The sequence below is a fragment of the Zophobas morio genome, unplaced genomic scaffold (assembly GCF_036711695.1).
Source record: "Zophobas morio isolate AGI-343-1 ecotype UQ-CSIRO unplaced genomic scaffold, CSIRO_AGI_Zmor_V1 ptg000021l, whole genome shotgun sequence".
Taxonomy (NCBI): Eukaryota; Metazoa; Arthropoda; class Insecta; order Coleoptera; family Tenebrionidae; genus Zophobas; species Zophobas morio.
Window position 1 is genome coordinate 13,444,400 of NW_026972126.1, and position 12,535 is coordinate 13,456,934.

The following is a 12,535-nucleotide window of genomic DNA, read 5'->3' on the forward strand; positions in this document are numbered from 1 at the left end:
TGATATCCTTCTCCCGAGGTTACAGATCAAATTTGCCGACTTCTGCTACCTACACAGAATTTCGGTCAGTTTTTTTTATGATATATTTTTTAAGATTTATTGAGTAGATAATATGTATTTAAAATGTCAACCGATTTTTAGTGAACATAAATATCTTTCAAACCTTAAAATATTTGCAAGATTGCACAGCATTCGGTTTTTGCAAATTCAAGTAAGTAAAATATTGTTATTTTGATTTTTTTTTCCCAAAAATCTGGATGCCAAGAGTAAAAACTCAACACGGATTCATAAATCACACGTACAGAAGCATGTTATTTAATAAAATTTAAAGAACATTTATTGGGCAAAATAGTGAGATTAAGTATCATTTTTTGGGGAGCATCATAAACAAAAGAATTTTGATTAACGATTTATCATGTTTCCTGTAACTTTAAAAGATTTGTAAATTTTCAAAACATTTGGTTTTGCAATTCCAAAGTTAAATTGTAAAATACAATTTTGAATTTTTTCCCAAAAATCTGGATGTGCCTGTTAAAAACTCAACACGGATTCATAAATCACAGATACAAGAAACATGTTATTTAATAAAATTTAAAGAACATTTATTGGGCGAAATAGTGAGATGCTGTATTATTTTTTGGGGAGCCCATAAACAAAAAAATTTTGATTAAAGATTGATCATGTTTCCTGTAACTTTAAAAGATTTGTAAATTTTCAGGACATTTGGTTTTGCAATTCCAAAGTTAAATTGTAAAATACAATTTTGAATTTTTTCCCAAAAATCTGGATGTCCCGGGTAAAAACTCAAGACGGATTCATAAATCACAGATACAAGAAGCATGTTATTTAATAACATTTAAAGAACATTTTTTGGGCAAAATAGTGAGATTAGGTATCATTTTTTGGGGAGCCCATAAACAAAAAAATTTCGATTAACGATTCATCATGTTTCCTAAAACTTTAAAAGGTTTGTAAATTTTCAGGGCATTTGGTTTTACAATTCCAAAATTAAATAGTAAAATACAATTTTGAATTTTTTTCCCAAAAATCTGGATGTCTCGGGTAAAAACCTAAAAACTCAACACGGATTCATAAATCACAGATACAAGAAACATGTTATTTAATAAAATTTAAAGAACATTTTTTGGGCGAAATAGTGAGATGCTGTATTATTTTTTGGAGACCCCATAAACAAAAAAAAATGATTAACGATTGATCATGTTTCCTATAACTTCAGAAGGTTTGCAAATTTTTAGAGCATTCGGTGTTGCAATTCCAAAATTAAATTGTAAAATAAATTTTTGAATTGTTTCCACAAAACTGGATGTCTTGGGTAAAAACTCAACACGGATTCATAAATTACAGATACAAGAAACATGTTATTTAATAAAATTTAAAGAATATTTATTGGGCGAAATATTGAGATGATGGATTATTTTTGGGGAGCCCATAAACAAAAAAATTTTGATTAACGATTTATCATGTTTCCTAAAACTTTAAAAGGTTTGTAAATTTTCAGGGCATTTAGTTTTACAATTCCAAAGTTAAATTGTAAAATACAATTTTTAATTTTTTCCCGAAAATCTGAATGTCCGGGGTAAAAACTCAACATGGATTCATAAATCACACATACAGAAGCATGTTATTTGATCAAATTTAAAGAACATTTATTGGGCAAAATAGTGAGATGACTAGAGAGCGGAAAATATGCAGCAAAATTTTGGGAAATATGATCATATGATATGCACCAAATTTATGCAAATATGCAGTAACTTTCTTAATATATGCAGAGATATGCAGTTGCATATGCTCCAAAAATTAAAAAAAAGCTCAATAAGCGACCTAAATTTATTCACAAATCACAAAAACAGGCTTCCCGAGCTTACGTTTTATTACAAAAAATACATAAATCACATTGCAAAGTGTTTAATTACATCTCACTACCACATAAACCACTCTAACACATAGATCACACTTTTACTAAAAAATAAATACAAACAGAACAAATTAAAAAATAGTAGTAATCAACTGTTTAATTACTATTTTGGTAACAATTTGTTTTTAAATATTTTTCGAAATATTGTAACAAAAAGTTTTTCCTGTGATTCTCTAGTATGTATGTGTAAATCGAAAAACTGCGTACTTACCGGTCTAGAAAAATGAAAAATAATAGGATAATGTCCCTCCGAGCACCACAAAACATACCATTAATACACCGAAAGAACGAACAAAAATGTTGGGAATGAACTTATTTCCAAAAGTATTTAGGGCGCGATTTTATCTGGAAGGATGGCTTAACACCCAGTGGTTTCTCCAAACTACCATAAAATCCAAACCTTTCCTAGTTATTTGAACCTCAGGACAATATTTGCAATATGATTCATGAAATTTCGTCTTTCTAGATAACTGTCGATAGAATTACAATCATTTTTTATTTCAAAGTAGCACAAAAGTTGATCAAAAAATGCAAAATATGCACCCGTTACGTAAAATATGCAGCAGAAAGCAAATATATGCAAATATGCAATTTTTTTATAGCTGTATTCATTTTTAATTAGCATGATTCGTTCACAAATTAAATATCAAGACTTATATGCAAAAAATAACGGATATGCAAATTTCATAAAATCCGCTCTCTAGAGATGACGTATCATTTTTAGGAGACCCCATAAACAAAAAAAAATTGATTAACGATTGATCATGTTTCCTATAACTACAAAAGGTTTGCAAATTTTTAGAGCATTCGGTGTTGCAATTCCAAAATTAAATTGTAAAATAAATTTTTGAATTGTTTTCATAAAACTGGATGTCTTGGGTAAAAACTCAACACGGATTCATAAATCACAGATACAAGAAACATGTTATTTAATAAAATTTAAAGAACATTCATTAGGCAAAATAGTGAGATAACGTATCATTTTTTGGGGAGCCCATGAACAAAAAAATTTCGATTAACGATTCATCATGTTTCCTAAAACTTTAAAAGGTTTGTAAATTTTCAGGGCATTTGGTTTTACGATTCCAAAATTAAATAGTAAAATACAATTTTTAATTTTTTCCCAAAAATCTGGATGTCTCGGATAAAAACTCAACACGGATTCATAAATCACAGATACAAGAAGCATGTTATTTAATAAAATTTAGAGAACGTTTATTCGGCAAAATAGTGAGACGACGTAAGCATTCTTTGGAGACCCCATAAACAAAAAAATTTTGATTAACGATTTATCCTGTTTCCTATAACTTTAAAAGGTTTGCAAATTTTCAAGGCATTCGGTTTTGCAATTCCAAAGTTAAATTGTAAAATACAATTTTTAAGGTAGGTAAAACTCAGCACGGATTCATAAATCACACATACAGAAGCATGTTATTTAATAAAATTTAAAGAACATTCATTACGCAAAATAGTGAGATGACGTATCATTTTTTGGAGAGCCCATAAACACAAACATTTTAATTAATGATTTATCATGTTTCCTAAAACTTTAAAAGATTTGCAAATTTTCAAAGCATTCGGTTTTACAATTCCAAAGTTAAATTGTAAAATATAATTTTGAATTTTTTCCCAAAAATCTGGATGTCTCGAGTAAGAACTCAATACGGATTGTTAATTCACACATGAAAGAGTGTGTAATTCTGTCCAGATTTTTATTATACACGTAATCTCCGAAACTACTGGACCAATTGTTGTGAAATTTTATATGTGTATTAGAAAACATCATATAGATGAACGCCAACGGAAATTTGACTAATGATCCCCAAGTGCAATAAAATAATATCGCCTCCAAAATTTACATTAGTAGATATTATTTAAATTTAGTAAATTTCGAAAAAATTATAAAATGACTCAATTTTTAGGAGGGCATAAATGAAAAAATTTTGATTTACGATTTACCATGTTTACGATAACTTTAAAAGTTTTCAGAACATTCAGTTTTGCAATTTCAAAGTTAAATTATAGTATAACGTTGTTAAACAATTTTGATTTTTTTTACCAAAATTTGGATATCTATTGTAAAAACTCAACACGGATTCATAAATCACACAGAGGAGTATCCAATTCTATCAAATTCGCCAATTGTGCAATGGCATCATCACTTTTTTGAGGGGGCACAAACGAAACATTGTTAATTAACAATTTGTCATGCTTATTATTACCTTAAAACGTTTGCAAGATTTCAGAACATTCGGTCTTGCAGTTTCAAAATTAAATTGCAAGATGTTGTTATATAATCGTGATTTTTTCCCAAAAATCTGCATTTAGGATGAAAACTCAACACGGATTCATAAACCACATGTGCAAGAGTGTCTTATTGTTAGGTGGGGATCATTGGCCAAATTTTAGTTAGCGTTTTACCATCTACATGATATTCGTAATACATATAAAAATTTCATAATGAAACGCATTGTTTAAAATAACACAAATGTTGCGAATCAAGTTTTAAAAAATGGAAACGTTAAATGCAATTATTGTTACAATAACGAAGCAGAAGCTGGTTTTAAAGATTTTAAATTTGTGTTAAGCACGTCTGGTACTGTGATAAATTTCATACTTGTCTCATAGTCATAAAGTCTTGTGGTTTCATGTATCTGAAACGACCATAAAACAAGAGAAATTTTTATTGCGTCCTCTTATACTAGTTACAAAATTGCTTGTATTTAATTAAAAAATAAAAGAAATATAAAACCTTTGTCACAATTAACTGCAGTAATTTCACCGAGAAATTTTCACAATATTCAAATCGATGTAATTATACGTGTTTTTTTTTATTTTTGCTGTAAAAACTATACAAAACAAAACATCAGGCAATTTCTTACAAGAAATTATAAAATGTCGTCGTTGTAAGTTCCGAAAACTACACAGAAAACTTCAATTCCATTCCGAAACCCTCTTCGGTTCTGAAATACCCCTTTGCTTGTTCCGCACTTTTAATACCACTTTAAAAACCACAACACACACCGCCAGCACCACAAACCCCACTACACCCCATCGTTGCGTTAATTGTAGACCTCACCCCCGATCATCACCCACACCGCCGCCACCCCCCAAGACTCGCCCAGCACCACCCTGGACGATTTTCCCGAGTTCCGCTACAACGTGACAACAGTAACAAACGACTGCCCTCCTGCAGACGACAGCAGTCCCGGAGGTGTGTCAAGCACAGAATCGACGCAAAAGACTTCGGTACGTTGACAAGAATTAAATCAAACTTTAAATAACTTCCCCTCGACTAAACTTATTTGAATAGAACGACATCCAATAAACCGCCTAATCTGATAAGCCCTTTTTCCGCAGAGCCTCAGTCTGCTCAAGCCGCCGACACTGTCGCCGCCCCCGCTCACTTTCCGCCAGTTCGAAAGACCATTAGAGGAGCCGCAGCCGCCTTTATCCGGGAAGATCGTAACGCACAACGAGAAAATCGGCTCGAAAATCATGACGTTCTCGGAGAAGGTGTCACTGCCGCCGAGGGAACAGAAACCCAACAACCAGGAAAAGGCGAAGATGCAGAGGAAATGCTCGTGGAAGCTGACCAACAGGCCCAGCTTGAGGAGGAAGAAGAACAGGAGCGGGTCTGACTCGGAGGCGGTGCCGCTCAACAACGGGAGGGACCACTCGCAGTGCAATGGGGGCGGCATCAGCCGGCAGGTCAGTGGTTTTTCGGAAGAGCAGAAAACCAGATAAATTAGACCATCCAAATTGTTTTTTTATATAATCAAGGGGGCTTAAATCTGTTGATCGAGCCGGCCATGGGTTTAAACATCCCAATGCGTCTACTATATCTGGTTTCTATAGTTCTTACGAAAAGCTTTCGATGTGTGCACCTCTGCTTTCAGGCTAGTTTACGAAACGATTCTCTGTTGCAATCATCCATTCGAATCCAAAACGACACCCAGAGTGATACGCCAAATAATAAGAGTGCCAAAGGCCTTAGCCCGCAAAATTCCATTAGAAATAGATCCAACACCTACAGCTCTGTACCACAAGTAATCGCACTAGTACCGCACCTGACGTCAACTAAACAAGCTCTTATAGGTATCCACAGCACCCACCTTAACACGTCACAATTCTTTAGTCACGTCGAGCATAACCCAACCGAAAATTAACACGCAGATCAACAAATGTAGTAGTCCGACTCTGTCGAGGAAATCGAGTCAAGTGGAACCGAAGTCGGTCAACAGCCTCAACGACAAGACTGTGCCAGAGAGGAGCCTCCCCAAAATCAAAATGGAAGACTGCATACCGACCGAGCAGGAACTACCCAGGACGAGGATGAGCAGGATTAAGAATTTGCTGATGATGTATGAACCCGCTGGGTGCTTGAAGGAACGGGAAGACTACTCCCTGTATATATTTCCACAAGAAAATAGGTACAATTAGGTGACAGAATACCGAGATCGACTACACAGTTCGTGTTGCAGATTTAGACAATGGTGCTACTGGTTTGTTAACCAAAAGTGGTTTGATAACTCCATTTTGTTGTTTATTGCTATGAATTGCATAACACTAGCGATGGAGAGACCCAACATTCCGCCCGATAGTCACGAGAGATTTTTTCTATCGACTTGTAACTATATTTTTACTGTAGTTTTCACTGTTGAGATGTTTGTTAAGGTTAGTACGTGAATAAAGTTGAATGTGTCAAAAAAAGAGGTTCTAGGTTGTGGCTGCCGGTATGTGTTACGGTCCAAACGCCTATTTCACCTCCGGCTGGAATATCATGGACGGCTCACTCGTCATCATCTCCATTGTAGATTTATTGATGTCGTTAATTCGGTCCAACAGCCCTAGAATTTTTGGCATCCTAAGGGTGAGTCATCCAACTCGAGCACCAGTTTTTACCCATCTCTTGTAGGTCTTCAGGCTGCTGCGCTCCCTTCGCCCCCTCCGCGTGATCAACCGAGCCCCCGGCCTCAAACTCGTAGTCCAAACCCTCCTCTCATCCCTCCGCCCCATCGGCAACATCGTCCTCATCTGCTGCACATTCTTCATCATCTTCGGCATCCTCGGCGTCCAGCTCTTCAAAGGTTCCTTCTACTACTGCGTCGGCGAGAACCTCACGAGCATCGTCAACCGCAGCGACTGCGAGAACAACAACTACAAATGGGAGAACCAAAAGTACAACTTCGACGACTTGGGGCAAGCCCTCATGTCTTTGTTCGTGCTGAGCTCCAGGGACGGCTGGGTCAACATCATGTACAACGGTTTGGACGCAGTGGGGCTCGACCAGCAGCCCGTAATCAACTACTCCGAGTGGAGGTTGCTCTATTTCATTTCTTTTATTTTGCTTGTGGGTTTCTTCGTTTTGAACATGTTCGTGGGGGTGGTGGTGGAGAACTTCCACCGCTGTCGCGAAGAACAAGAGAAAGAAGAGAGGATAAGAAGAGCAGCGAAGAGAGCGCTGCAGTTGGAGAAAAGAAGACGTAGTAAGGATTGTGTTGGTTTTTGAATTTCTGAACGAATGATTGTTGTTTTTCAGAGATGAACGAACCTCCGTATTATATCAATTATGCTCCCTGGAGGCTATTTATTCACAATGTGGTCACTTCAAAATACTTCGATCTGGCGATAGCGGCGGTGATTGGGTTGAACGTGGTCACCATGGCGACTGAAAGTTACAAGATGCCAAACCTTCTGAACTATGTTCTAAAAATTTTCAATTATTTCTTCACGGCGGTTTTCATATTGGAAAGTACCATGAAGATAATCGCGCTGGGTTTTGTTCTCTATATCAAAGACAGATGGAACATTTTGGATGTAGCTATTGTCATACTATCAGTAGTAGGGATAGTTTTAGAGGAACTCAAGTCCAACATAATACCGATTAACCCAACAGTATTAAGAGTGATGAGGGTGATGAGGATAGCCCGAGTCCTAAAACTTTTAAAAATGGCCAAAGGCATTCGGGCCCTTTTAGATACCGTAATGCAAGCGCTTCCACAAGTGGGTAATTTAGGACTGCTGTTTTTTCTCCTCTTTTTTATTTTTGCGGCTCTCGGGGTGGAGCTTTTCGGACGGCTGGATTGTAAGAAGAACGCGTGCCAAGGTAAGTACAATCAAAAATCGGCGAACCTTGTGGTACCAATATGTTAAATAATCCAGAAGTGGTACCCTAATTAATTCGTGTTTTAGGTTTGGGCGAGCACGCCCACTTCGAGAACTTCGGCATGGCCTTTTTAACCCTATTTCGTGTGGCCACCGGCGATAACTGGAACGGAATCATGAAGGACACACTCAGCGACGAGAAGTGTGATAAATCAGCCGAATGCGTGACCAATTGTTGCGTTTCTAAAATAATAGCCCCCATTTTCTTCGTAATTTTCGTCCTGATGGCGCAATTTGTTTTGGTTAATGTCGTAGTTGCGGTAAATTACTTACGAGGCTCTATCGATTCGGGCTAACCTGTGTTTCCGTAGGTCTTAATGAAACATTTAGAGGAGTCGCATAAGCACCTGGAGGATGAACAGGACCTCGACAATCAATTGGAGCGCGAATTCCAGGAAAAGCAAGAGATGGAAGAGAAGCGGGAGTTGTGCCTTGCGCTGCAGATGGATCAGGAGTGTCAAAGGCAACACAAACCTCTAACAAAAGTGAGATTTTTGCGTTAAGTAGATGCATCATTGACGGCGGTTTTAGGTACTGTCACTGCCATCGAACTTCACTTATAACCCTCCTGGTACAAAGGCGACTTTGGAACGGAAGCCGTCGTTCAAGCAAACTCGCCGCCAGACTTTACACAGCCACCAGCCCATCACTCTGCTCAACATGGACGACATTCGCAACATCGATGAGTCGGTTTCGGACATTTATAGTATCCAAGAGTACAAAACCACGGAGCTGGTGGAGAAAAATCACCGCCACCAGATGCAGACCAACCTTGATGAGATCATATCCTTGAATCAGAACGAGACTCTGCTGAGAATACCCAAGGTGGAGGAGCGGTTTCCTCTGAAGAGGATCAACGAAACTAACGAGAATAACCGCTTAGCGGTACCCCCTGATCCAAAGCCGAAATTCTTTGGTAGCACCAAGCATCTGTTCACCAAGCAACTGTCCATGGACATTTCAGAAGAGACACCATTTTTGCAAACTTCGCTGACGGTACCGCCGAGTCAAGTGGAGAAGGTCGAAGTGACGAAGCACGAAGAGAAGGAGTTGAAGATGCCAAAGCACGACAGTCAGGAGAGTGTGCAGAGGATCATCACCGAGAGAAGAAAGTTGGACGAGAGTTTGAAGGAGTTTAACGAATACGACATTTTCGACGTAACGCATAGTAGTGAGGAGAATTTAGTGGAAAAAGACGAACAACGAGAAAAATCGGACAGTGAAAACGAAAATCAATGTTAGTAGAAAATAGAGAAAATCACGGTTTTGATAATTCGTGTGATTCTTCCCTAGTTACCTATTTTTATATCTGTAAATAGTGTGTATTAATTGTAAAAAGTACCGTTTTTCTAGTCTATGTTTTTATTTTTACATATCTGTAGTAAATGTTTTAGTATTTTGTACACTTGTTGAAACGTGTTTACGATTAGGAATTGTCGTCGATAGGTACTATAAAAAATATTTTCATTATTGAAGTGTCAAGTGAAATTCGGGCAGAAATCTTATTTCTAGATACTCCAATATCAGAATGTAATACAATATACAGGGTCTTTGCAAAATACTAGGCTAGGTCTGGTGCTTACGAATCATTAGGACGTCAAGGGTGGCCAATGTACTTATTTTTTTCATTATTTTGTTGACACCCTGTATAATTTCCACCTTAGCAAGCTTCATTGATATTGTGCCATCCAGTTTGTGTTTAGCCAATGAACTAGTAACTAGGTATTTTAAACAGCTCACGATCCTCCATTCTGATTTCGTCACGACAAACAAAATGGACGATCGACCAATTAATCGAAGGCAACTAAACGACTAGACAATTAACAATTAAACGTAAACTATTAGATAGATTAAAAGTAGAGTAAATTACTCTCTCAATTAAAATGGTCATGTACTTTAGAAACAGCAAAATTCAGTGTCGCTCACGTTTTAGTTGAAAACATCAGCACTAAAACCTCGTGAGTACTGTTGTTAACCATAGAAAGAGCAAGATCTGCTTAACTAGTCAATTCGTGTCATAGCATAGGTTTGACAGATGAACGTTTCTATGGGGCAATAATTTCGTGGGAAACAACTCTTAAATTGACAATCTCAATTTCGCCTTCCAGGAGCTTCTGATAGGAGTAATAAAATAAAACTCAATTAAACTCAAATTAAAAATGCGTACTTAAAAATAGTTCGTGTGATGTTTATTTTTTGTTAGGAATCTTTAAAGTTACTTTATTTAAAAATCGACGCCAGCGAACACAGCAATTCAACCTCACCAACAAACCGGATTTGTTGATGACGATTCAATTGTCTCTATTCTCGTATTTTTTCCCTTTACAAGATGGCGCTGGTCTCGGTTTTTACTAGTTACGAGTTAAAATTTGGGGCAGTCTGTGATATTTTTGGTCCCCCTTTTAGATTAGATATTTCCGAATTAAATTTTAGATCGTCTGGTTTATTCTTCTACTTGAAAATTCGTTGCGTCCGAGGATTCAACGAGTTTCTCGACTCGTAGGTGCTTTCCATAGATTATTTCTTCTATCCGTGCCTTCTGTCTATAGCAAAACTGTATCTTTGTTTCTATTTTTAAATGATCAGTTTTAACCGAAACTCAATATGTAAATTATTGTATTTAGTAACTTAAAACTGAAAAATAAATAAAGACTTTAAAACCAACAAAAATGACTTATGTTAATAATACCCCCCCCCCCTTTCAGAGAACAAGGAAGACACGACCGTTGAGTGCAGGAAAGTGCTCGGATAGCCCATGTTGTCTCTGTGGTTAGGGTAAACAGATCTTCACGTGCAGACGCCCTTCGTGCCGCTGTTGCTATGCTGTTCTCACTTTCTCACTCAACTTTATTTTTCTACTCGACTTCATATTTATTTAAATTTGTCACCACAACCTCGTAATACTTGAGTATCCAGTTACTTTGATGACGATTTCCTTTTTTGTGTTTAAATTTGTGATTTTCTAATATTTGTATCAATGTGCAACATTTAATTTCAATTTTTAAAACTAGACAGGGTTTTTGCACCTGAAAAATAAGTTCCTTATAGCTTACACACAACCTTTCCTAAAGCTCACAACGTAGGGTCCCATTTTGTTGACAATTCCAGTTGAAGGCCAAATTTTAAATTTTCCTGGGGTTTTAAAATATTGTGCACATATCTACCTGTGGCGGGACGTTTAAGTTTAAAATTTAAATAATAATAATAACTTTATTGAGTATCATAAAAAAAAATAACAAGAAAACAAAATAAGTAAACAAAAATAAATAAATAATGCATACTCAAAAGAGAAAAAACTCAGTTAACACGGTTCCAACCCGGAAAACGATCATGTGTTGATTCCGACCGTAGAAGTCTCCGAAATTATTAAGGAATCAAAACATTAAAAAATCCTAAAACCGAAAAATTGAAAAATCGAAATACCGAAGAACTTAAAATCAAAAAATCGAAACATCTGAAAATCGAAAAAATGTAAAATTCAAAAAACTAAAATTTAAAAACCGAAAAACGAAAAATCGAAACTCCAAAATTTATAAAAACAAAAAATTGAAAAATCGGACAACTGAAAAATCGAAACATCGAAAAACCGGGAAATCGAAAAATCAAAAGATCTAGAAATCGAAGAGTCGAAAAATCGAACAATTGAGAAACCGAAATAAGACAAAATCGAAAAATCGAAAAGTTAGAAATTGAAAAATTGATAAATCGAGAAATTGACAAGCAAAACATCGAAAAAATCCAAATCTCAATAAATCGAGAAATCAAAAAATTTAAAAATTCGAAAAATTGAAAAATTGAGAAATCGAAAAAAACAAAAAGTTAAAGGTTGAAAAATTGGAAAAGTGGAAAAAAAACGAAAAACGGAAAACTGAAAAAACTGAGAAACCGAAATAGGCCAAAATAAAATTCGAAAAGTTATAAATTGAAAAACTGATAAATCGAGAAACTGAACCATCAAATCTCGTTAATCGGGAAATCAAATCACTCAAATATCGAAAAATTGAAAAATTAAAAAAATCGAAAATTTGAAACAAGGAAAAATTGAAAAACAGAGAATCTAAAACCGGAAGTGGAAAAATCGAAAAATTAAGAAATCGAAACATTTGAAAAATTCAAGAACTTGAAAAATTGAAATATCGAAGAACTGTTTAATTTGAGTTAAATATCAAAAATTGAAAAATCGAAAAAAGAAAAAAAATCAACACATCGAAAAATTCAGAAGCCAAAAATCGAAAAGTCGAAGAATCAAAATATTGAAAAATCCCAAAACTGAAATATCGAAAAACTGAAAAATGAAAGAAAAACTGAAAATGGAAGAATTGAAATATGCAAAAACTGTGAATCTAAAAAATCGAAAAATTAAAAAATCAAAAACCTGAAAAGCTAACAATTGAAGAATTGAAAAACAGGAAAATTGAAACACTCGAAAGT

At 35.7% G+C, this 12,535-nt stretch overlaps 1 protein-coding gene across 7 annotated transcripts in view; it reads left to right on the plus strand.

Moving 5' to 3' along the window:
• LOC135132916 (voltage-dependent T-type calcium channel subunit alpha-1G-like) overlaps positions 1-10,763 on the plus strand; it is a 117,266-nt gene extending 106,503 nt beyond the window's left edge. For 5 of the 7 annotated variants that reach the window (XM_064061136.1, XM_064061133.1, XM_064061137.1 and 2 more), the window contains 11 exons: positions 5,009-5,185; positions 5,297-5,647; positions 5,836-5,985; positions 6,035-6,369; positions 6,421-6,613; positions 6,660-6,809; positions 6,855-7,425; positions 7,479-8,045; positions 8,132-8,364; positions 8,416-8,589; positions 8,636-10,763. In XM_064061136.1, coding sequence (XP_063917206.1) covers positions 5,009-5,185; positions 5,297-5,647; positions 5,836-5,985; positions 6,035-6,369; positions 6,421-6,613; positions 6,660-6,809; positions 6,855-7,425; positions 7,479-8,045; positions 8,132-8,364; positions 8,416-8,589; positions 8,636-9,346 — 3,612 coding nt within the window. In that variant the 3' untranslated portion in view covers positions 9,347-10,763. The remainder of the gene's footprint in view (positions 1-5,008; positions 5,186-5,296; positions 5,648-5,835; positions 5,986-6,034; positions 6,370-6,420; positions 6,614-6,659; positions 6,810-6,854; positions 7,426-7,478; positions 8,046-8,131; positions 8,365-8,415; positions 8,590-8,635) is intronic. The other 2 variants (XM_064061135.1, XM_064061139.1) reach the window with 2 other exon arrangements.
• The last annotated feature ends 1,772 nt before the right edge of the window (positions 10,764-12,535 follow it).